This window comes from Hyla sarda, unplaced genomic scaffold (assembly GCF_029499605.1).
Source record: "Hyla sarda isolate aHylSar1 unplaced genomic scaffold, aHylSar1.hap1 scaffold_262, whole genome shotgun sequence".
NCBI lineage: Eukaryota > Metazoa > Chordata > Amphibia > Anura > Hylidae > Hyla > Hyla sarda.
In genome coordinates, this window is record NW_026609310.1 from 260,545 (window position 1) to 287,429 (window position 26,885).

Below are 26,885 nucleotides of genomic sequence, written 5' to 3' on the forward strand. Positions count from 1 at the left end.
CGAAAAGAGCCCTGACCGTAGGAGAGAAAGAGGACCGTCTTAATCGAAAAGAGCCCTGACCGTAGGAGAGAAAGAGGACCGTCTTAATCGAAAAGAGCCCTGACCGTAGGAGAGAAAGAGGACGGTCTTAATTGAAAAGAGCTGTGACCGTAGGAGAGAAAGAGGATGATCATAATCGAAATGAGCCCTGACCGTAGGAGAGAAAGAGGATGATCATAATCGAAATGAGCCCTGACCGTAGGAGAGAAAGAGGACGATCATAATCTAAAAGAGCCCTGACCGTAGGAGAGAAAGAGGATGATCATAATCGAAATGAGCCCTGACCGTAGGAGAGAAAGAGGACGGTCTTAATCTAAAAGAGCCCTGACCGTAGGAGAGAAAGAGGACGGTCTTAATCTAAAAGAGCCCTGACCGTAGGAGAGAAAGAGGACGGTCTTAATCTAAAAGATCCCTGACCGTAGGAGAGAAAGAGGATGTCATAATCTAAAAGAGCCCTGACCGTAGGAGAGAAAGAGGACGGTCATAATCTAAAAGAGCCCTGACCGTAGTAGAGAAAGAGGATGGTCAAAATCTAAAAGATCCCTGACCGTAGGAGAGAAAGAGGATGGTCAAAATCGAAAAGAGCCCTGACCGTAGGAGAGAAAGAGGATGATCATAATCGAAAAGAGCCCTGACCGTAGGAGAGAAAGAGGATGGTCAAAATCTAAAAGATCCCTGACCGTAGGAGAGAAAGAGGATGGTCAAAATCGAAAAGAGCCCTGACCGTAGGAGAGAAAGAGGATGATCATAATCGAAAAGAGCCCTGACCGTAGGAGAGAAAGAGGATGATCATAATCTAAAAGATCCCTGACCGTAGGAGAGAAAGAGGATGATCTTAATCTAAAAGAGCCCTGACCGTAGGAGAGAAAGAGGATGATCATAATCGAAAAGATCCCTGACCGTAGGAGAGAAAGAGGACCGGCATGAAGGAAAGCATCAGAGGACACGATGGACCTTTTCATCAGTGTCTAGTTAGATTAGAAGCATATCCCCCCCAGCAGACACCTTACCTGATGTAGAATCCTCTCTTGCCACCATTAGCGTTATGTAGAGAGGCGCTGCCAGAACCCAGACTGCTGTTCATTAGCTGCTCCCGCAGGTCATGGATCTTGGCTTCAAACCTGCTGTACTCTGAAAGGTCAATGAGAAGTCATCATCAGAATTGTATGGGAAACCAGGGCTCCTAATATACACCAAAATCCCTGTCATAAGGACACCTCACCCAAACATGTTTCCCCCCGCCTACAATACCTTGGTGCATCAGGGGACGTAAGACAGAATACAAGGAAATTAATAAATATAAAAATAGATACCATAGTAAAATAAAGGTGCAAAAAAACAGGTGCTGAATAAGAAATACCAAGTCCACAACAGGACCACACACTCCAACCCCCCAACCCCCCCTCACCCAACTGTAGAGACAGATATCACCTATCTTCCTCCATGGATGTCTGCATTGTGGGGACTTTTACAGCTCCCTCTATGACATTTCTACCTTAGTATTGTGATTATGGGGTAACTGATGTCCTATTGTGGAGCTGGATGTTTCATTTCCTGCACATAGTTTCTTTTCGCACATTTTGTTATACCATGGTATCTATTTTTTGAATTTATTGAATTCTTTGTATCCTGTCTGATGTCCCCTGATGCACCCAGCCATTGTAAGGGGCTCGCACTATATAAAATGTATAAATAGGTTTTATATATATATATATATATATATATATATATATATATATATAAATAAATATATATTTATTTATATATCGAGGTGCTGTCTTGCACGTACCCTTCGTGCCAAAACAAATACAATAAAGACAATGTAGGAATACAGACCTATAGATATAAATATAATGTTAAATAATTAGATTAAATAGCTAGTTGTACTAAAAGGAGATTTTTTACACTTATCGTAAAATCTTTTTTTCAGAAGCTCCATTGGGGGACACAGGAACCGTGGGTATATCTTGCTTCCTCTAGGAGGCTGACACTAGGCATAAAAAAAATAAAAATAAAAAAAAAGGGTCGGCTCCTCCCAGCAGGATAGATCCCGCCTACTGACTAGAGACACTCAGTTTTAGTCCCAAAGCAATAGGAGGAACCGAACAGAGTCCGGAGGGAGCCCAGTCAAAACAAATGAACCAACAGACTGACAGGCGACCGACTCCCAGACCACAACTAAAAACACTGGGTGGGAGCTGTGTCCCCCAATGGAGCTTCTGAGAAAAAATGTTTACGGTAAGTGTAAAAAATCTCCTTTTCTCATTCAGCTCCATTGGGGGACACAGGAACCGTGGGACGTACCAAAGCAGTCCCCGGGGTGGGAAAAACAATGCAACCCGGAATCAAGCGGACGGCAGAGCCACCGCTGCCTGCAAAACCTTACGCCCCAAACAGGCGTCGGCGGATGCAGTTGTGAGCACTTGGTAGAACTTGGTGAACGTGTGCACCGAAGACCAAGTGGCTGCCTTACACACCTGTAGGGCCGAAGCCCTGTTAAAGACTGCCCAAGAGGCCCCCGCAGAGCGAGTGGAGTGAGCCGTAACCCGGAAGGGAGGATCCTTCCCTTGGAACGATACACCTCAGAAATGGCGGACCGGATCCACCTGGAGATGGTGGCCTTAGAAGCTGGCAAACCCTTGCGTCGGCCCACCTGAAGGACAAAGTGACTCCGACTGTCGGAAGGAAGAGGTGACCGAAAGGTAAACTCGCAAGGCCCTGACCACATCCAGATTGTGGAGAGAACGCTCCCTGGGATGAGACGAAGCAGGGCAGAAGGAAGGAAGGAAGAACCATATCCTCGTTCAGATGAAAGGACGAGACCACCTTCGGTTAAAAAGAAGGAACTGGCCGAAGTACCGCCTTGTCTTGATGAAGAATCAGGAAAGGAGGTTGACATGAGAGAGCTGCCAATTCCGACACCCATCGGATCGAGATCACAGCTACCAAAAAGGCGACCTTCCAAGAAAGGAAAAGAAGAGAAATGTCGCGGATAGGCTCGAACTGAATGGACTGCAAGGCGCTCAGAACCAAATTCAAGTCCCAAGGGGGAGTAGGAGACCTGTAGGGAGGAATCTCTTGAGCCACTCCCTGGAGGAAGGTGCAAACCGACGAGTCGGAAGCTAGAGGCCTATGGAAAAGAATAGACAGCGCCGATACTTGACCTTTAAGAGAACTAAGATCCAAAAGCGTTTCAAGACCCGACTGCAGAAACGCCAGAAGGTTCGGCAGAGAAAAACGAACCGGAGAAAGAGAGCGGGCCTCACACCACCGAAAATAGGCCCACCAAGTCCTATGGTAAATCCTAGCCGAGGACAGCTTACGCGCCCTGAGCATAGTGCGAATAACCCCAGATGAGAAACCGCGAGCCTTCAACATTGCAGTTTCAACCGCCACGCCGTCAAACACAGCAGCTGTGAATTGGGGTGGCAAAGAGGACCCTGAGAAAGAAGATCGAGGCGATCTGGCAGCCGAAAGGGAACGTCCGCTACGAGCCGAACCACGTCGGTGTACCAAGAGCGGCGGGGCCAATCCGGAGCCACCAGGATGGCCGAGACGCCTTCCGCCTTGAGTTTCCTGAGCACCCGGGGAAGGAGAGGAAGAGGCGGAAACAGGTACGGGAGAGTGAACCGAGACTAGGGAATGACGAGGGCGTCCGTGGCCAGAGCCAGAGGATCTCTGGACATTGCCACGAAGGTTGGAACCTGCCGGTTAAAGTGGGACGCAAAGAGGTCCACGTCAGGAATCCCCCAGCGATGGCAAATGGCCTCGAACACCTCCGGGTGAAGGGACCACTCCCGGGATCGGGAGAGAAGCGACTTAGAAAGTCCGCCTCCCAGTTGTCCACCCCCGGGATGAGGATTGCTGATATGGAGGGAACCATGCGCTCCGCCCAGATCAAGATCTTGGACACCTCGGTCATGGCCACGCTGCTGCGAGTGCCCCCTTGGTGGTTTACATACGCCACGGCCATGGCGTTGTCCAACTGAATGCGAACTGGGCGCCCCCGGAGAAGAGACTCCCAGTGCCGGAGACAAAGGAAGATTTCCCGGATCTCTAGGACATTGATAGGAAGCCTGGCGGAGGAGGGTTGAGCCACCAAAGAAGTGACTGGCCGAGGTGGGCAGACAGATCCGGTGATCCAAGGACAGGGGGGTCCGTCCCAGAGGGACAGAATGGCCCACTGAATCGGGCGGCAACGGAACTGTGCAAACGGAACCGCCGCCATGGCCGCCACCATTCTGCCCAGTACTGCCATGCAGGAACGAATGGACACTGGATGAGGGTGTCTCAAGTGACGAACAGCGGACAGCAGAGCGCTTCGCTTGTTCGTAGGGAGGAAAAAACTAGAGACTGGGAGGGAGAAAGATTGGACTTCTCCTCGTTGATCAGCCACCCGAAGCTGGTTAGGGTCAGCAGGGTGATGTGGAGACTCTCCTCGTTCTGGACCCGGGACGGAGCCTTGATAAGCAGGTCGTCCAGGTAAGGGAGGACAGAGACCCCCCGGGACCTGAGAATGGCCATAACAGCCGCCAGGACCTTGGTAAAGACTCTGGGGGCTGTGGCCATGCCGAAGGGCAGAGCTACAAACTGAAAGTGACCCTGCAGAATGGCAAATCACAGAAAACGTTGATGAGGAGGAAAAATCAGGATGTGGAGATACGCATCCCGAATGTCCACTGAAGACAGAAATTCGCCCTGATCCATGGATGCAACAATCGACCGTAGCGACTACATTCGGCAGTGGCGAAGTCAAAGATGTCGATTGAGGAGTTTCAGTTCCAAAATCGGACGGACCAAATCCTCCTTTTTGGGAACAACGAAACCCTTGAAACGGTCCTGAGATGGAATGGGCACAATGACACCCTGTTGCAGCAGAGTGCGAATGGCAGAGTGAAAACCTGCAGCCAGGGCGGGTGAACGTGGAGGCAGGGACCGAAAAAAACGATCCCGGGGGAAAAGAGGCGAACTCGATTTGGTAACCGTCGGAGATGATGTCCCAAACCCAGAAATCCTGGACTTGCGCCAACCAGATGTCCCGAAAGCGGAGTAAGCGACCGCCCACCCGAGAGGAAGTCCCGGGTGGGGGCGCCCCTTCAGGCCGAGGAAGGCTTGCGAGTTCCTGATTTTGTGGGAAACCGGTTGGAATGGCTATCATGCTTCCATGAAGGGCGAGGTTTGAAGGACGGGCCCTGCCTAGCTTGCGAGGAGCCCGATTTGTCCTGGCGCCCAGGGAGCGAAAGGACCGAAAGGAGGTCGTCTTACGAAAAACCCCACGAGCCGCAGGGTGGCGCGCCTTGTTCTGGGTTAGCAAAGAACTCTTAGCGCCCGTAGCCTCAAAGATGATGTCGTCCAGCCGTTTCCCAAAAAGGCGGCCGCCAGTAACAGCCATTTCCATCAGGGATTTTTTGGAAGCCGAATCGGCTTTCCAAGCTTTCAGCCACATAGAGCGGCAAATAGTGACTAGATTGCCAGACGCGACAGCCGCACAGCGAGCTGACTCCAAGGAAACCTGGCATAAATATTCACCTGCCTTTGAAACCTGGAGAGCAATCTCAGCCAGATCATCAGGGGAAGCCCTGGACAACAGCCCTTGGCGGAGCTGTGAAGCCCATACCGATAAGGCCTTTGTGACCCAGGTTGAAGAGAAGGCTGGGAGCAGGGAGGATCCCACTACCTCAAATGCGTACTTGGCCAAATTCGGCCAACCCGCTTGTCCGCGGGATCCTTGAAGGAAGCGGCATCCGCCAACGGTAGGGTGGTGGATTTGGATAAACGGGAGACTGGGGGGTCCACAGATGGTGGAACGGTCAATTTAGAGATAAGATCCTGAGAAAACGGACACAGAGTCTTCAACCGTTTAGTGCCTTGGAATAGGGATCGACCGATATAGTTTTTTTAGGGCCGATAGCCGATAACTTATACCGATATTCCGGTATAAGTTATCGGCTATTTATCCCCCCTCGACACCGCTGCAGGTCATTGATTTAAAGCGGGCTCTTTAAATCAATGCACCGCAGTGGCTTTTGCGGTGCCATAGGCCGCCGCCGCCGCCACCACCCGCTTCTCTCCCCTACCTGTCAGGGTGGTCCGGGCCATCCATCCTTCCTTCCTGTAGTGTCCGGCGGCATTACGAGTGGAGGGTGAACCGGTCCGGGCTGTCCTTATTCTCCAGGGGTCATCTTCTCCACTCCAGGCAGGCTCCGGCCTAGTAGCGCAGCATAGCTGCGCAGTGACGCCCGTGTGCGCACCTGACATCACGACGTATTGGTGTCTATGCAGTGTACTAGGCCGGAGCCTGCCCGGAGTGGAGAAGAGGACCCCCGGAGAAGGACAGCCCGTACCGGTACACCCTCCACCCGGAATGGCGCCGGACACTATAGGAAGGAAGGATGGATGGCCCGGACCACCCCCATTACGGGTAAGTTTATTTATTTATTTTTATTGACTCGGAGGGTGGGGAGGGGCCCGACCGGTATAGCGGTATGGGCAAAAATCCATACCGGTATACCGCCCAGCACTACGGTGGGGGGTGCGACGCGGTGGGTCGGGGGGGGGGGGAAATCGCTCGCGGTGCGGCGGGTCAGGGGGGGGGCGTTCGCGGCGAGGTGGGGGCGGTGCGGGGGCGGTGCATTATCGGCTTATCGGCAAGGTAATTGCCGATACTGATAATGCCCAAAATCGTGATTATCGGCCGATAATATCGGCCATACCGATAATCGGTCGATCCCTACCTTGGAAGCACTTCTCCGGAAGCTTCCAGGCGGTCTCCAGAAGATCATCAAACTCCTTATGAGGATGGAAAACCCTGGGAGAGCGATGAGTACGTGTAAAGGAAACTTCAGGAGCAGGGTCCAAAGTTCCAGGGTCCTGTAGATGGAAGGTGTCCCTGACAGCAGAAACCAAGCTGTCCACCAAGTCAGACATGGGTGACAGCTCTTCAGAATCCGAATGAGGAGCCGAGTCAGAGTCCGCTAGTTCACCCGGAGATTGGGAACGGTTAGTGGAGGCTGCCGATCTAGGTGACCTGGATCTGGTAAGGAGAGTCGAGGAATGGGAACGGCCCCTAGGAGAGCAGCCGCATGACCGAGGATGCTGCCTACGAGCGGGAGACCTGGAGCGCGAGCGGCGACTGTGTTCAGGAGAGGAGTCAGGATAAATGACCCATGGGCGTCTGTGGGAGCATCGACGGTCCGAAGATGCCGAACTTGTCTCCCGAGGGAGACGTAAGGAGGACTGCTTTAAGGCCGTAGCCACCTCCTTGGAAACCTGCGCCAGGTTTGAGATCGTTGGGAGAGGGAAGACACCCAAACTGGGGCAGGGTCAGGGGCCACATGCTCCGAGGGGGTATCCTGGGTAGGGGATGTAGGGCGTGAGGAAGAGCAGGCAGAACAAGTGGGTTCAGCCAAACCCCCCAAAAATGTAACCTTACACCCTGTACAAGCATAGTAAGTGATCGGAGCAGAGGCCGCTTGTCTGAAAGAAGGTTCAAAGCTGGGGGCGGACATTGCCAAAGCACAGCTACCCAGTGACAGAAAATGGAACAAGCTCACCCAGGTTCCTGTACTGACGTCCCTGTAGACTTCAGGAGTGCAGGACAGCTGGCTGGATTAGGAAAACCGTGCAACAGACATGCAGCAGCAGAAGAAAACAGGAGACCCACAGGAGCAGAGTGCAGCAGCGTCTGTGAGGGAGCAGTGCTGGAGCCGCGTCATGTGATCCCATAGGGGAGGAGATTCCACGCGCGCGCTAGCACGGGAGAGGCAGAAAAAACGCCTGCCGTACCTGCGCCGCCTCCGGATAGGTCAAACATGCCCTCCCCGTGCATGCGCTGTGCTCATTGGACGAGCAGTGAGCGTGAAATTAGGGGGCGGGGCTACGTGCGGTCGGGACCAGGCCAAAGCCGCGGGCTAAAGTAGCGGCATGGTTCCCGGCCGGACGCCCTGAAATGCCGCCCTGAGGCACGAGAAGTCGGCAGCCGTCTCCCAACTGTGGGAACGGCTGCCGGAGATACTAATAGCTGCGATTGCCCGTGGACTAAAGTAGCGTGCAGGTCCCAGACCGGACGCCTGCAAATGCCGCCCGGAGGAAGGAGAACCCGGCAGCGGTCTCCCAAGTGTGGGGACGGCTGCCGGAAGATACAACATGCTGCAGTAGCGGACAGATGATGCACGGTAGAAAAACAGCCGCAGGCCCCCAAAAGTGCCCCCTCCTCACAAAAAAAGGCCCCTTCAACAAATTTTAATAAAGGGTAGTCCGAGAACACCCCCCTATCATTAACCCCTGAGGGGCCCCAGGTTGGGGATGAGGTGGGGTGGGGTGAGTGGGGGTGCCGGGGGAGAAGGAGCATACTTACCTAACTATGGAGGTATACTTACCTCCCTAGAAGTCTTCTCCCCAGAAGCATTCACCAGTCTAGTCCAACTGCATCATGCCAGGCTTTAATAAGTGGGGTGAGCAGAGGCAATAGGCGACCCGGACCCAAGGTACAACCTGGTGCTGGCCGGTGGCGAGGAAGGGTTAACGGACCATACTCTATGGAACCGTGCCCTTCAGTCGCATGCGGGGAAATCAGGCAGCGCCATGCTCCTGTCGCCCTTACCTAGAAAAAACTAAAAAGGAGAAAAAAATCTAAACTCTAACACTAGAAAAAAATTAAATAGACCAGGTCTGGAGCAACCCAGACCTGTGTTGCCTCCTAGGACACTAAGCTAAAACTGAATGTCTCTAGTCAGTAGGTGGGATATATCCTGCTGGGAGGAGCCGACCCTTTTTTTTTTTTTTTTTTTTATGCCTAGTGTCAGCCGCCTAGAGGCAGCAAGATATACCCACGGTTCCTATGTCCCCCAATGGAGCTGAATGAGAAAAACAAGTTTCATAACATAATGGAATATCAATAGATAAGTCCAAGCTGGGCCCTTGCTATAGACTGCATACAATTAAAACACTCTGTACGTGAACACATAAAATAAATAAATGAATGGAGAGATATCAGCAGTTACAGCCACTCACAGGCCTTTCAACAAGGTATTGTTAATCCAATAGGGGTGGTTCAACGAGGTATTGTTATATCCAGTATTGTTATAGATGGTTAGTAACAGATTTGCAGTTGTTTTGTAACAAGGTTTGGTGCTCTGCACCACTCACCGCACCGCTGTGTGAAGATCTCCGGAAAGTGTCAGGGCAGACGTCTCTTCTGTGGACTGGCACGGCTAGGCGGCCGGCCTGGTATGGTATAGATGTCCGTATGAAGGTCTTACTGTGTCCGGAGTGGCACAAATCTGCATCCGGCCATTAACCACGGTGGAAGGCTTGTGGCGGTCCGGCGGTGAGTGGGAGCGACGTCCTCGTGTATCAAGCGCTGGCAGGCGCACGTCTGGGCGGTGGGCCTCAAACTGGGGGGTTCCAGCAGTTGAGAATGGTGGATGTAGGTTCTAGCATGTAGTTCTTCTGGTGGGTGGTCTGTGTTGCTGGGTCATATATCAATGCTAGACGCGTTTCGGGGTGTCTCCTTCCTCAGTAGCAGTACAATGATATAGTGGTTACCCCATGTGGGTATTGGTCTTATTTAGTCCATAAAATGGTGACGTTAATTAGTGTTAATTGGTGTCTCAGATAAATTGTGGACCGTATTTTTCGCCTGGAGAGACTAAAAATGCGGACCAGATTGACATTAGTGACTTGAATACAACTAGCTAGTTGATTTAACATAGTATAATAGATAATTAAATATAGATTGTTTAGTAGTATGGATATATATAAATAGGGTATAATAAGTTAATAATAATGATTATTTGAGGTAGTGTACGGGTGTATGGAGTATAAACAACGGAATCAGTGAATGTGAAATGCATTATAATAAAATGGTATAAATGAATATAAATAAAATAAAATGTGCGGAATCTATTTATATAAATTAGAATATCAGATGGTTACTATGACATAGAAAAAGAATGATCTATATATATATAAATAAAAATAAAAAAATTTAACATTTAAAAAATATATGTTTCTTTTCTTTTTTCTTCCTAAAAAAAGGGGGGGGGGGGGGGGGCTCTGTAGAATGGTTATACAAAGCCAAAAATTTCCAACTCGGAATTAAGTCCTTTTGGTTCTAAGGACCTTCACCACTTCTTCCCACTCCACAAATCACACAACCAGTCAACACTCACTTACCACACACCAATTCCACACAACAACCACTTCTTCCACACCCGAGACAACGCACCATTCAGGCAGACATCCACCATATACCAACGATCCCTCAACTCACAGTCTCCAAACCCAACCCACTCCAAGAAAAAGAGGATACGTAGAAGAGTTAGAAGAAATAGACACCCCAACTCAACCACCCATGAAAGTGGCAAAGGCCAATTGACAGATACTCAAAGCTCCATTATTAACCTGAGTTCCATTAATCTTACCCAATCCCAAACTAAATTATTAGAAAAAGGACAAAAATTTGCTCCAATCAAAAAATTTAATAAATTCGATACCTATATAGGGGTGGAAAAATTCATAAGGAAATTATGTTTGAAAAAGTATTTCACTAAACACCCCCTGGAGATACAAAATTCCCACAAGGACAGTTACATACATACAGAATGTTCAATGAAATCCAATTTCTACCCTAGATATGAAGCTGGCCCTCACATCCGCAGACTCACACCTACCCTTAATGGGAAATCAAATCTGACATATAAAGAAAGAGAGGCCATAAAACAAGTCCAAGAAAATGAGAGTGTAACAATCCGCCCTGCCAACAAGGGGGGGGGGGGGTTGTTATACTAGATACAGAAACATATAACAAAGAATGTCTGTCTCAATTGACAGACACCAACACATATCAATTATTAAAATCAGATCCAACGCATCAATTATGCAAAGAACTGGATATATTATGTACCACAGCTTCAGAATTGGGAATATTAACTGAGAAGGAATACAAATTCATAACAGGCACCCAGAAAAGAATACCAGTCTTCTACTGTATTCCTAAGGTACACAAAAATCCCACTAACCCACCAGGCCGCCCCATAGTCTCGGGGATAGAATCCATCGCTTCCAATCTATTCCAATAGATAGATAGAATATTACAACCATACGTACAATTGACACCATACTATCTAAAAGACACCACCCAGATCCTCTCTATACTCGAAGGCCTAGAATGGAAGGAACATTACCTATTAACTACATTAGATGTAAGTTCATTATATACTATTATCCAACATGAATTAGGTATTAATACAAGGAGATATGCCACCGACACAGATACAGTTCATTTTAACACACAACTATTTCTGTTTTAATGATACATATTATTTACAAAAAATGGGTACCGCCATGGGAACTAAATTCGCGCCTAGCTACGCTAATTTATTTATGTCGGCATGGGAGGCTCTCAACATCACTCCCCATCTGGGCGCGGGTCTGGTCCTATGGCGAAGATATATTGATGATATAATTTTAATTTGGCAAAAAACTCCAGAAGAACTGAATACCTTTTTAGATGGTCTTAATATTAATAATTGGAACCTCACCTTCACTGCATCCACTGATTTTAAATCCATTGAATTTTTAGATCTAAAAATCACCAACACAGGAGGCAAATTAGAACTCCGTACATTCCACAAACCAACCGAAAAAAACAGCTACATCCTTTTTTCAAGTTGCCACCTTCCTAGATGGCTGTTAAACATACCGTCAGGCCAATATAGAAGACTTAAACGCAATTTCACAAATGACAATCAGTATCAAATTAAAGCCCAATCTCTTACTCACAAATTTATAGATAAAGGATACCCTAAGAGAATTTTAAATAAAGCCTAAGAAAAGATAGAAAAACAGGAGAGAAGTTCATATTTTAACAATATATCTCAGACATTCGTAGAAGAAGACAAAATACACCTTATCCTCCCCTTCAACCATGAGAACAAAAAAGTAGAGAGGATTATCAAAAAGAATTGGCATTTATTGCACCAAGATAACATTTTAAACCCAATTTTATCATCCACCCCATCCATCATTTACACTAAAGCCCCCAATCTCAGTTTACAAATAGCCCCCACTATACAAAATAGACCTACTACACATACAGAAAAATCATGGCTTCACTCTAAAGGGTTTTTCCGTTGTAATTGATGCTGCAATTGTAAATTAACTAACTTCCAAAAGAAAACTGAAGTGATCCAATTCACAGTAAATGATTTTGTATGGAACATCACAGATAATATCTCCTGCAACACCAAAGGGGTTATATACATTATCCGGTGCAAATGTAATAAACAGTATTTAGGGAGAACTAAGCGACTATTTCTGAGCACATCAACAATATTAAAAAAGGTAACCTAAAACACCCCCTGTCCTTACATTTCACACAGTTCCATAATCAGGATCCATCTCAATTAATCTATATAGGTATAGAAAAAATAAAGAGAGAGAAATAAAGAGAGGGGAGGAAATTATATATCAAAAATGTCCAGAGCTGAATCACGAAAAATTTATGAACTAGAAACATTAGAACCAAAAGGACTTACCGTATTTATCGGCGTATAACACGCCCCCCCCCCATTTTAACAGGGAAATTTAAGTAAAATAAATAAATGTAATATAGATGACTTGGACTAAATGCCGCATCATCCCCCCAACTTCGTTTTCTTCTGCACCTGTTTGGTCCCATCCCCTCCAGTGCCCCATCATTCCTTCCCTTTTATCAGTCCCTGTGCCACATTTAACCCCTCTCATCGCCACCCCCCCATGTCTCACCATCCCCCCATGTCTCATCATTTCCCCCTGTCATAGACCACCACCAGCCAGACATTAAGCATTTAGTTTATGATGGTGCCCTATCCTCCTACTGCTACACATATATAAATGTCATCTGTATATCAATAGGTGACCTTTTTGGTTATATTAGCCTTGTGGGGAAAGGAATTTAATAGTCATTTACTCTGACCGATACTGAGGTAAAAGACCACTCTCCTTGCAGCTTTGACTGTCCTGCCTTGACTGATTATATTCTTAGATCAGTAGTAGGGTATTGGCCCTGCAGGTAGTCAGTATATATTTAATAGCAAGTAAGTGAGTTTATTGTAGGGTGGTTATAGTACAACAGGGACTAGGTTCCTGAGTGGGACCGCCCTTCTTAGGACGCCCACCCCGCCTAGGGGTAGGTTATCTAGGGGTAGCATAGTGTGTAACAGGCTCCCCTACCAACCCTCTCCTGTTGTCCCACCCTGAGACCTCTCCCGAACCATGGGGAAAGGGGCAGAATAAGCTAGGCGGGTACTATATGGTAATTAATACATTAAATCATCTGAACGCAGCTACTATGCTGGTTTTTCAACTTGGAGCTGAATCTCCATTAACCCCTTAAGGACCAAGCCATTTTACACCTTAGGACCGGAGCGTTTTTTGAACATCTGACCACTGTCGCTTTAAACATTAATAACTCTGATGCTTTTAGTTATCATTCTGATTCCGAGATTGTTTTTTCGTGACATATTTTACTTTATGTTATTGGTAAAATTTTGTCGATACTTGCATCTTTTCTTAGTGAAAAATTCCAAAATTTGCTGAAAAAATTGAAAATTTTGCATTTTTCTAACTTTGAAGCTCTCTGCTTGTAAGGAAAATGGATATTCCAAATATTTTTTTTATTTTATTCACAAATACAATATGTCTACTTTATGTTTGCATCATAAAATTGACGTGTTTTTACTTTTGGAGACACCAGAGGCTTCAAAGTTCAGCAGCAATTTTCCAATTTTTCTCAAAATTTTCAAACTCACTATTTTTCAGGGACCAGTTCAGGTTTGAAGTGGATTTGAAGGGTCTTCATCTTAGAAATACCCCACAAATGACCCCATTATAAAAACTGCACCCCCCAAAGTATTCAAAATGACATTCAGTCAGCATTTTAACCCTTCAGGTGTTTCACAGGAATAGCAGCAAAGTGAAGGAGAAAATTCACAATCTTCATTTTTTACACTCTCATGTTCTTGTAGCCCCAATTTTTGAATTGTTACAAGGGGTAAAAGGAGAAAATTTATACTTATATTTGTAGCCCAATTTCTCTCGAGTAAGCACATACCTCATATGTCTATGTAAAGTGTTCGGCGGGCGCAGTAGAGAGCTCAGAAGCGAAGGAGCGACAAGGGGATTTTGGAGAGTACGTTTTTGTGAAATGTTTTTTGGGGGGCATGTCGCATTTAGGAAGCCCCTATGGTACCAGAACCGCAAAAAATCCCCACATGGCATACAATTTTAGAAACTAGACCCCTTGAGGAATGTAACAAGGGGTAAAGTGAACCTTAATACCTCACAGGTGTTTCACGACTTTTGCATATGTAAAAAAATATATATATTTTTTCACTAAAATGTGTGTTTCCCCCCAAATTTCACATTTTTGCAAGGGTTAATAGCAGAAAATACCCCCCCCAAAATTTGTAACCCCATCTCTTCTGAGTATGGAGGTACCCCATAAGTGGACCTGAAGTGCACTGCGGGCGAACTACAATGCTCAGAAGAGAAGGAGTCATATTTGGCTTTTGGAGAGCAAATTTTGCTCGGGGGCCATGTTGCATTTAGGAAGCCCCTATGGTGCCAGGACAGCAAAATAACCCCCACATGGCATACCATTTTGGAAACTAGACCCCTTGAGGAACGCAACAAGGGGTACAGTGAGCATTTACCCCCCACTGGTGTCTGTCAGAACTTTGGAACAGTGGGCTGTACAAAAATTTTAATTTGCACAGCCCACTGTTCCAAAGATCTGTCAGACACCAGTGGGGTGTAAATTATCACTGCACCCTCATTACATTCCGTGAGGGGTGTAGTTTCCGAAATGGGGTCACATGTGGAGGTTTTTGCGTTTGTCAAAACCGCTGTAACAATCAGCCACCCCTGTGCAAATCACCTCAAATGTACATGGTGCACTCTCCCTTCTGAGCCTTGTTGTGCGCCCCCAGAGCACTTTGCGCCCACATATGGGGTATCTCCGTACTCGGGAGAAATTGCATTACAAATTTTGGGGGGCTTTTTTCCCTTTTACCTCTTGTCAAAATGAACAGTATAGGGCAACACCAGCGTGTTAGTGTAAAAAATTTTTTTTTTTTACACTAACATGCTGTTGTAGACCCCAACTTCACCTTTTCATAAGGGGTTAAAGGAGAAAAAGCCCCCCAAAATTTGTAACACAATTTCTCCCGAGTACGGCGATACCCCATATGTGACCCTAAACTGTTGCCTTGAAATACGACAGGGCTCCAAAGTGAGAGCGCCGTGCGCATTTGAGGCCTGAATTAGGGATTTGCATAGGGGTGGACATAGGGGTATTCTACGCCAGTGTTTCCCAAACAGAGAGCCTCCAGCTGTTGCAAAACTCCCAGCATGCATGGACAGTCAACGGCTGTCCGGCAATACTGGGAGTAGTTGTTTTGCAACAGCTGGAGGCTCCATTTTGGAAACAGTGGCGTACCAGACGTTTTTCATTTTTATTGGGGAGGGGAGGGGGGCTGTGTACGGGTATGTGTATATGTAGTGTTTTTTACTTTTTATTTTATTTTGTGTTAGTGTAGTGTAGTGTTTTTAGGGTACAGTCACACGGGCGGGGGATTACAGCGAGTTTCCCGCTGCGAGTTTGAGCTGCCGCGCAAAATTTGCTGCATCGCAAACTTGCAGCCTGATACTCACTGTAAGCCCCCTGTACATTCACAGGGGGGGGAACCTCCAGCTGTTACAAAACTACAACTCCCAGCATGCACCGTTTATCAGTGCATGCTGGTAGTTATAGTTTTGCAACAGCTGGAGGCACACGGTTGGGAAACACTGAGTTAGGAAACAGACAATGTTTCCCAACCAGTGTGCCTCCGGTTGTTGCAAAACCACAACTCCCAGCATTCTCAGGCATGCTGGGAGTAGAAGTTTGGCAACATCTTTAGAGCCAGATGTTGCCGAACTACAACTCCCAGCATGCTGGGAGTTGTAGTTTTGCAACATCTGGAGGACTACAGTTTGCAGACCACTAATACAGTGGTTCCCAATCTGTGCCCTTCCAGATGTTGCAAAACTACAACTCCCAGTATGCCAAAACTGTCCAGGCATGCTGGGAGTTGTAGTTCTGCAACATCTGAAGGGCCAGATGTTACAGAACTACAACTCCCAGCATCCCTGGACAGTAAGGGCATGCTGAGGATGTGTAGTTTTGCAACATCTGTAAGGGCACAGTGGTCTCCAAACTGTGGACCTCCAGATGTTGCAAAACTGCAACTCCCAGCATGCCCAGACGCCAAGGGCTGTCTGGGCATGCTGGGAGTTGTAGTTTACAGGGTCCCATTACAGCAATGCATGTCGCTTTACGGCGACGTGCATTGCTGTAAAGGGCCCGACCGCGGCTGAAGAGGAACTCACCTGTCGCCACCCGCCGCCATCTTCATCGCCGGGATCCGGGTCTTCAGGGACGAGGTAAGTACCGGTCCGGTCCCCAGCACTCCCCCGTCCCCCGCCGCGTCCTCCGGTCTTCCTCCCGTCCTCTCCAGACTTCAAGGGGCCGGGCAGAGCGGGAGGAAGTAACCCCCCCCCCCCACCTGCGATTGGTCGGTTAGCTAACCGACAGATCGCAGGAGATAGGAGGAGGGGCAGGCTTGCCACCTCGCTCCGATACTCCAGCATGGTCCTGACTGTCTGTGACAGCCGGGATCATGCGAAATTACCGGGCGGTCGGGTCCCAGAGACTCGATCAGCCCGGTATCGCCGCAGATCGCAAGGGCGATTTCCCTTGCGATTTGCGGCGATCGCCGACATGGGGGGCCTACATGGCCCCCCTCAGCGTTTGCCCTGGATGCCTGCTGAAGGATTTCAGCAGGGATCCGCTTCCGATCTCTGCCCGGCGAGCGGCAGAGACCAGAAATACAACAGGACGTTCTCTAACGTCCTTGGGCATTAAAGCCCAGGTAGTGAGGACGTTAGAGAACGTCCTATGTCCTTAACAGGTTAATTTCATCATTTTGTGCACATGTGGTGGTTTTCTGTCCAGTTTTTCGAGGACAGTTCTATTTGTACCTATTAAAAGTTAAATTTTAGTCTACAAATTTAAATTTCTTGTACATACTGGTAGACCAATATCCAATTTTTCTGTGTCATTTAGTGCCTCTCCCAACATCATCCCCCCACCCTGTCTCATCATGTCACCCATCATTCCCCCTCATCATCCCCCCACCCTGTCTCATGATGTCCCTCATCATTCCCCCTCATCATCCCCCCACCCTGTCTCATCATGTCCCCCATCATTCCCCCTCATCATCCCCCCACCCTGTCTCATCATGTCCCCCATCATTCCCCCTCATCATCCCCCCACCCTCTCTCATCATGTCCCCCATCATTCCCCCTCATCATCCCCCCACCTTGTCTCATCATGTCCCCCATCATTCCCCCTCATCATCCCCCCACCCTGTCTCATCATGTCCCCCATCATTCCCCCTCATCATCCCCCCACCTTGTCTCATCATGTCCCCCATCATTCCCCCTCATCATCCCCCACCCTGTCTCATCATCCCCCACCCTGTCTCATCATGTCCCTCATCATTCCCCCTCATCATCCCCCCACCCTGTCTCATCATCCCCCACCCTGTCTCATCATGTCCCCCATCATTTCCCCTCATCATCCCCCACCCTGTCTCATCATCCCCCCACCCTGTCTCATCATGTCCCCCATCATTTCCCCTCATCATCCCCCCACCCTGTTTCATCATGTCCCCCATCATTTCCCCTCATCATCCCCCACCCTGTCTCATCATGTCCCCCATCATTCCCCCTCATCATCCCCCCACCCTGTCTCATCATGTCCCCCATCATTTCCCCTCATCATCCCCCACCCTGTCTCATCATGTCCCTCATCATTCCCCCTCATCATCCCCCACCTTGTCTCATCATGTCCCTCATCATTCCCCCTCATCATGTCCCCACCCTGTCTCATCATGTCCCTCATTATTCCCCCTCATCATCCCCCCACCCTGTCTCATCATGTCACACATCATTCCCCCTCATCATCCCCCCACCCTCTCTCATCATGTCCCCCATCATTCCCCCTCATCATCCCCCACCCTGTCTCATGATGTCCCCCATCATTCCCCCTCATCATCCCCCACCCTGTCTCATCATGTCCCCCATCATTCCCCCCCTCATCATCCCCCACCCTGTCTCATCATGTCCCTCATCATGTTGCAAAACTACAACTCCCAGCCAACTGCTGTCCGGGCATGCTGGGAGTTGTAGTCTTGCAACCTCTGGAGGTCCGCAGGTTGAAGACCACTCTTCCCTTCGGCGCTTCGTCTGTCTTGCGGGGTCAGTGAAGCAGATGAGTGACGTCCTCTCCCGGCTTCTCTGTACGGCATCACGGATGTCACTTTTCAACCATTCTATAGAGCCCCCCCCCCCCCCCTTTTTTTTTAGGAAGAAAAAAAAAAAATAATATATATATATATATATATATATATTTACATTTTTATTATTTTTGATTTATGAATTTTTTTATATATATATATAGATCATTCTTTTTATATGTCTTAGTAACCATCTGATATTCTAATTTATATAAATAGATTCCGCACATTTTATTTATATTCATTTATACCATTTTATTATAATGCATTTCACATTCACTGATTCCGTTGTTTAAACTCCATACACCCGTACACTACCTCAAATAATCATTATTATTAACTTATTATACCCTATTTATATATATCCATACTACTAAACAATCTATATTTAATTATCTATTATACTATGTTAAATCAACTAGCTAGTTGTATTCAAGTCACTAATGTCAATCTGGTCCGCATTTTGAGTCTCTCCAGGCGAAAAATACGGTCCACAATTTATCTGAGACACCAATTAACACTAATTAACGTCACCATTTTATGGACTATATAAGACCAATACCCACATGGGGTAACCACTATATCATTGTACTGCTACTGAGGAAGGGGACACCCCGAAACGCATCTAGCATTGATATATGACCCAGCAACACAGACCACCCACCAGAAGAACTACATGCTAGAACCTACATCCACCATTCTCAACTGCTGGAACCCCCCAGTTTGAGGCCCACCGCCCAGACGTGCGCCTGCCAGCGCTTGATACACGAGGACGTCGCTCCCACTCACCGCCGGACCGCCACAAGCCTTCCACCGTGGTTAATGGCCGGATGCAGATTTGTGCCACTCTGGACACAGTAAGACCTTCATACGGACATCTATACCATCCCAGGCCGGCCGCCTAGCCGTGCCAGTCCACAGAAGAGACGTCTGCCCTGACACTTTCCGGAGATCTTCACACAGCGGTGCGGTGAGTGGTGCAGAGCACCAAACCTTGTTACAAAACACAAAGCACAAAGAGAAGATGTGATATTCGGCACTGCTCCTATTGGCTAGGCTGGATTATACGGCGGGCGTGTGACTTGGATAAACCGATAGAGATATGGTGGTGCTCTGACGTTTCAGCAAGGTATAAATCTTCAATGCAGTAAAGAATAGAATAACATCGGCATTCACCGGTCTTCTCTTAAAAAAGGCTTCTTTATTGATACATACTCACAACATGAAATGCAGTAAGGGAGAGGGACCCGTGCAGGGGGGGTACGTAGTAGGCGACAGATTCTGTTTCACTCGTTATACGAGCTTCATCCGGCCATATCTACCTGGATTTCTGTGCTGCTTCTTATACAGGTGGGCGGCCAATCGCAAACGCTCTGGACTGCCCTCCTCCTCTGATGCACCTGGCGAGTTCTCGTTAGAGTCTCCCCATTGGCTAACCATCGCCATTTTTGTAAGTGCATCAGTATAAGAAAGCACATACTAAGACATGTGCATGTTAAAAACTGAAAATTTAAAAACATGGTGCATAATCAATTTTATCATTTAATCCGAGAGGACCAGCTGCTGCTGTTTGTATAATCCAATAAGTTTCTCTTGTTACAAAACAACTGCAAATCTGTTACTAACCATCTATAACAATACTGGATATAACAATTCCTCGTTGAACCACCCCTATTGGATTAACAATACCTTGTTGAAAGGCCTGTGAGTGGCTGTCACTGCTGATATCTCTCCATTCATTTATTTATTTATTTTATGTGTTCACGTACAGAGTGTTTTAATTGTATGCAGACCATAGCAAGGGCCCAGCTTGGACTTATCTATTGATATTCCATTATGTTAAGAAACTTGTTTTTAGTACAATTAGCTATTTAATCTAATTATTTAACATTATATTTATATCTAGAGGAATTGTATCTACGCCTTACTGACTAGAATCTTCTTTGTTTTCAGGACTTTTTGGTTTATTATATTAGACGTGTTAATTAAAAGGATTTGTTAGTCCTGTGATAGATTATTTGTTCCGTAGACTCTCTTGTATCTCAGACATCAAATATTTTACTGTGTTCAATGTTATAACTATATAACCCAGGATAGAGCGCCCCCCATTGTTAGAGCGCCCCCCATTGTTCGTACAGGACCTCACGCATTATATGGTTCATATACATGAGATCTTACCCTCCGGCTTGTACTGGGCAATGATGGTGACCGTCTGACCCGCGTTCTTGAGCGCCAGCGCCGCCTGCTCATGAGTAGCGTTCCTCAGATCTACCCCATTCACCTGAAAAACCAATAGGATTAGCTGGAGACACGGCAGCTGGATCGAAGCCACAACAAGATATGATTTATCCCTACATCAATATAAGGCGGCATCTTATCCACACACACGGTGACCAACCCTTCAAACTGCGGTAGATCTAACAAGCTTGGAGTAATCCAGATTTACAGATGGCGATGGTTCCAGGCATGGAGGACCTCAGAACAATGATTGAATAGTATAAGGAGTTGTCTGATAAGACTCTGTGCACTATAAGGAGCTGTATTGGGTTTTACAGGTTCCTGGAGGACACTATGACCTGCACTCTGGTGTGGACCCATGTGGGGGGGTCAGGTTGGTTCCCAAAGCTTATTTCCTCCTCAGCTTCTGATGGGACCATTGTGGTATTATAAAGTCTACAATGTCTTATTATCCACCAATAGAGATGACATCATTACCTGTGCTACAATAGAAACTATAAAGGAATGATGGTGAAGCCTTTGGGTTGTGATACTCACAGACATGATCTGATCTCCCTTCCGTAACGCTCCACTCAGGTCAGCCGGACCCCCCGCCAAAATAAAGGAGATGAAAATTCCTTCCCCATCTTCACCTCCAACAATGTTAAATCCAAGGCCCGTGGAGCCGCGATGTATGACAATCCTGCGGGGCTCCCTGCGGAACAAGAATGGTAGTCAGCGAATAGGACATCATCCATCCTCTATAATATATCATTTCTATCCATCTACTGCTCCATCATCACATGTTCTCCATCATACATCCTCCTGATCACATCTGTATTATATAATATATGATCTATATGATCTCCATCATCACATGTTCTCCATCATACATCCTCCTGATCACATCTGTATTATATAATATATGATCTATCTGATCTCCATCATCACATGTTCTCCATCATACATCCTCCTGATCACATCTGTATTATATAATATATGATCTATCTGATCTCCATCATCACATGTTCTCCATCATACATCCTCCTGATCACATCTGTATTATATAATATATAATCTATCTGATCTCCATCATCACATGTTCTCCATCATACATCCTCCTGATCACATCTGTATTATATAATATATGATCTATCTGATCTCCATCATCACATGTTCTCCATCATACATCCTCCTGGTCACATCTGTATTATATAATATATGATCTATCTGATCTCCATCATCACATGTTCTCCATCATACATCCTCCTGATCACATCTGTATTATATAATATATGATCTATCTGATCTCCATCATCACATGTTCTCCATCATACATCCTCCTGATCACATCTGTATTATATAATATATGATCTATCTGATCTCCATCATCACATGTTCTCCATCACACATCCTCCTGGTCACATCTGTATTATATAATATATGATCTATCTGATCTCCATCATCACATGTTCTCCATCACACATCCTCCTGGTCACATCTGTATTATATAATATATGATCTATCTGATCTCCATCATCACATGTTCTCCATCATACATCCTCCTGGTCACATCTGTATTATATATGATCTATCTGATCTCCATCATCACATGTTCTCCATCATACATCCTCCTGATCACATCTGTATTATATAATATATGATCTATCTGATCTCCATCATCACATGTTCTCCATCATACATCCTCCTGATCACATCTGTATTATATAATATATGATCTATCTGATCTCCATCATCACATGTTCTCCATCATACATCCTCCTGATCACATCTGTATTATATAATATATGATCTATCTGATCTCCATCATCACATGTTCTCCATCATCATACATCCTCCTGATCACATCTGTATTATATAATATATGATCTATCTGATCTCCATCATCACATGTTCTCCATCATACATCCTCCTGATCACATCTGTATTATATAATATATGATCTATCTGATCTCCATCATCACATGTTCTCCATCATACATCCTCCTGATCACATCTGTATTATATATGATCTATCTGATCTCCATCATCACATGTTCTCCATCATACATCCTCCTGGTCACATCTGTATTATATAATATATGATCTATCTGATCTCCATCATCACATGTTCTCCATCATCATACATCCTCCTGGTCACATCTGTATTATATATGATCTATCTGATCTCCATCATCACATGTTCTCCATCATACATCCTCCTGATCACATCTGTATTATATAATATATGATCTATCTGATCTCCATCATCACATGTTCTCCATCATACATCCTCCTGGTCACATCTGTATTATATATGATCTATCTGATCTCCATTATCACATGTTCTCCATCACACATCCTCCTGATCACATCTGTATTATATAATATATAATCTATCTGATCTCCATCATCACATGTTCTCCATCACACATCCTCCCGATCACATCTGTATTATATAATATATGATCTATCTGATCTCCATCATCACATGTTCTCCATCATACATCCTCCTGATCACATCTGTATTATATAATATATGATCTATCTGATCTCCATCATCACATGTTCTCCATCATACATCCTCCTGATCACATCTGTATTATATAATATATGATCTATCTGATCTCCATCATCACACATCCTCCTGGTCACATCTGTATTATATAATATATGATCTATCTGATCTCCATCATCACATGTTCTCCATCATACATCCTCCTGATCACATCTGTATTATATAATATATGATCTATCTGATCTCCTTCATCACATGTTCTCCATCATACATCCTCCTGATCACATCTGTATTATATAATATATAATCTATCTGATCTCCATCATCACATGTTCTCCATCATACATCCTCCTGATCACATCTGTATTATATAATATATAATCTATCTGATCTCCATCATCACATGTTCTCCATCACACATCCTCCTGATCACATCTGTATTATATAATATATGATCTATCTGATCTCCATCATCACATGTTCTCCATCATACATCCTCCTGATCACATCTGTATTATATAATATATAATCTATCTGATCTCCATCATCACATGTTCTCCATCACACATCCTCCCGATCACATCTGTATTATATAATATATGATCTATCTGATCTCCATCATCACATGTTCTCCATCATACATCCTCCTGATCACATCTGTATTATATAATATATGATCTATCTGATCTCCATCATCACATGTTCTCCATCATACATCCTCCTGGTCACATCTGTATTATATAATATATGATCTATCTGATCTCCATCATCACATGTTCTCCATCACACATCCTCCTGATCACATCTGTATTATATAATATATGATCTATCTGATCTCCATCATCACACATCCTCCTGATCACATCTGTATTATATAATATATGATCTATCTGATCTCCATCATCACATGTTCTCCATCATACATCCTCCTGATCACATCTGTATTATATAATATATGATCTATCTGATCTCCATCATCACATGTTCTCCATCACACATCCTCCTGATCACATCTGTATTATATAATATATGATCTATCTGATCTCCATCATCACATGTTCTCCATCATACATCCTCCTGATCACATCTGTATTATATAATATATGATCTATCTGATCTCCATCATCACATGTTCTCCATCACACATCCTCCTGGTCACATCTGTATTATATAATATATGATCTATCTGATCTCCATCATCACATGTTCTCCATCATACATCCTCCTGATCACATCTGTATTATATTATATATGATCTATCTGATCTCCATCATCACATGTTCTCCATCATACATTCTCCTGGTCACATCTGTATTATATAATATATGATCTATCTGATCTCCATCATCACATGTTCTCCATCACACATCCTCCTGATCACATCTGTATTATATAATATATGATCTATCTGATCTCCATCATCACATGTTCTCCATCATACATCCTCCTGGTCACATCTGTATTATATAATATATGATCTATCTGATCTCCATCATCACATGTTCTCCATCACACATCCTCCTGGTCACATCTGTATTATATAATATATGATCTATCTGATCTCCATCATCACATGTTCTCCATCACACATCCTCCTGGTCACATCTGTATTATATAATATATGATCTATCTGATCTCCATCATCACATGTTCTCCATCACACATCCTCCTGATCACATCTGTATTATATAATATATGATCTATCTGATCTCCATCATCACATGTTCTCCATCACACATCCTCCTGATCACATTTATCTTCCATAATATATGATCTCTTTGTTTCTTCCACCTTCTATGAATCCTCTCTCACCGTGGCACCTCCTCTTCTCCCATAAGCTCTTTGGGGATGGGGGAGTATCTGCGGGGTGAGGTTGGTGTCATCACGGGAGCATATTCAGGACCCAGATAACTTGGGTGACATAAGTCGCTGTCCAGTTGCTGAGAATAAGCTGCGGAGATATGTAGAGAGGGGGTGACAATGGAGGAGATGAATATGAAGGGGATGGCACACCACGGCTCATCGTATATACAGAAGAAGCTTACGATCCTCACAGGTGGTGATGTCTGGAGGGGCGTAGGAGTCGTTCAGATAGACGTTGGTAGGCTTGGCCACTTTTAGGTAGACAATGTCAGATGTATTCTTCAATGCCGCGACAGCATCTTCATGCATCACATCTTCCAGACTGACGTGGTTCACCTAGAGAAGTGCAGGCTGGTAAAGTGAAACGTCTTATGCTTCTACTAATATATGTATGTTATTCAGATAATTACAAATCCCTGCACGTCTACAGTATTTGTCTGTCTGCATTGTCTGTATTGTATATGTCTTCTACAGATTCTAATGGAGAAAACTACATATACACATACTGTATGAAGTGTCCCACTACATGGTCCTGTAGGATAAAACTATTGGTGGTCGGACAGTTGCCTTGTTAATGATGTTGCTCGGTTTTATGCTATTTTATGTGTGTTGGTGAGAGGAGGCCTCTAGCACAGCCTTTCTATCCTGTGAGAGGACGTCCTGTAGAGTGGGGACGCTTGAGGAGCACCTAATTTCACACCCTCTATTAGTTAGGCCTCACTGCCCAAGATTGGTACAGTTAACTCTTTTAAAGCTAGGACGATATACCTCAAAGCCTCATACTAGGTCCAACCCGAGGCATTACTAGAGAGGCAATTGCACAAAAGAGCCTCATAGAACATTTAGGACCTTCCAGGGCTTTAGGCTGGGCCTGGAGATTTATGTCTACCAAGTCACAGGACTAGCCAAGGACCTGTATTATAGGCATTGCAGGTCAACTTTGCGGGGTACGTTTTTTCCCTCAAAACTAAGCTTTGGAAGCTTACCAGAGTTAACCCATAAGCCGAAACTCCATGGACAACTACATTTACCTCAATAGGTCTAGAGGAGAGTTGAAGCAGTTTTAGGGACCCTAGATCACTACCTTGTTTTCCCAAGGTTCACCCTCGCTCCAGCCATCATTTTATGTTACTATGCAAACCACTGTGCCACAGGCTGCATTGTAAAGCAAGGATGAAGGGGCGTCTGTTCTCCTGTCTTAGAGTCAGATGTTGGCTCATTTCCCCAAAAGTTGTAGGTTTGGCTGCCCATAGTCTAATGTGTACAGCCAACTGTAAAGCAAAGGGCCATTCACCTCTTAAAGGCCTGTATTATCCTGGAAGAATTCACTTTACAATAACCCGGGAAGCCCTAATAAGAGGAGTCTCCAGAATAAAGAGGTGGATGACCCAGCCATCGTGAAGGACCTCAGACCGGCGCCATAACACCTCCAAATGGAGAGATTCTGGAAACAACTTGTCACAGCCAAACACACTGCTGGAATATAGAGCAGTAATCTGGGCTAGCTTCACAATATGGAAACATCCATCCTTTACATGTGGATATTGCCCCATATATACCCGTCTGGCACCACAATATGTCTCACATCCTATGACCATAACTACAAGTCATGACAGAGTGAACTCCACTTTTCTGTGATTCCATTACTTGGAGAGTAAAAAAGAAATGTACAGAAAATCTAGGACAGATCCGGACGTTCCTACGGTCTAATTTTAGACGGGTGTGGAATGAGATATCTATTCCCTACTGACAGAGAAAGGAATAGTTATGAGGCAAGAAGAACATGACCAAGTCTAACTGGAGCAACGACTACACATCCAAGCTATATGACCGGGTCACTTTCCAGGTCCAGTCAGGAAATATCA

General features: G+C 45.6%; 1 protein-coding gene across 8 annotated transcripts in view; it reads right to left on the minus strand.

The window, feature by feature from the left end:
- The window catches only part of DLG4 (discs large MAGUK scaffold protein 4), a 121,778-nt gene that overhangs the window by 17,855 nt on the left and 77,038 nt on the right, over positions 1-26,885 (minus strand). For 6 of the 8 annotated variants that reach the window (XR_008869314.1, XM_056553237.1, XM_056553232.1 and 3 more), the window contains exons 7-11: positions 25,203-25,356; positions 24,970-25,108; positions 21,198-21,354; positions 20,601-20,703; positions 1,050-1,170 (exon numbers count right to left, since the gene is read on the minus strand). Coding sequence is in view for 7 of the 8 variants with exons in the window: in XM_056553237.1 (XP_056409212.1) it covers positions 1,050-1,170; positions 20,601-20,703; positions 21,198-21,354; positions 24,970-25,108; positions 25,203-25,356 (674 nt within the window). In the remaining variant the exon portion in view is untranslated. The remainder of the gene's footprint in view (positions 1-1,049; positions 1,171-20,600; positions 20,704-21,197; positions 21,355-24,969; positions 25,109-25,202; positions 25,357-26,885) is intronic. The other 2 variants (XM_056553233.1, XM_056553234.1) reach the window with 1 other exon arrangement.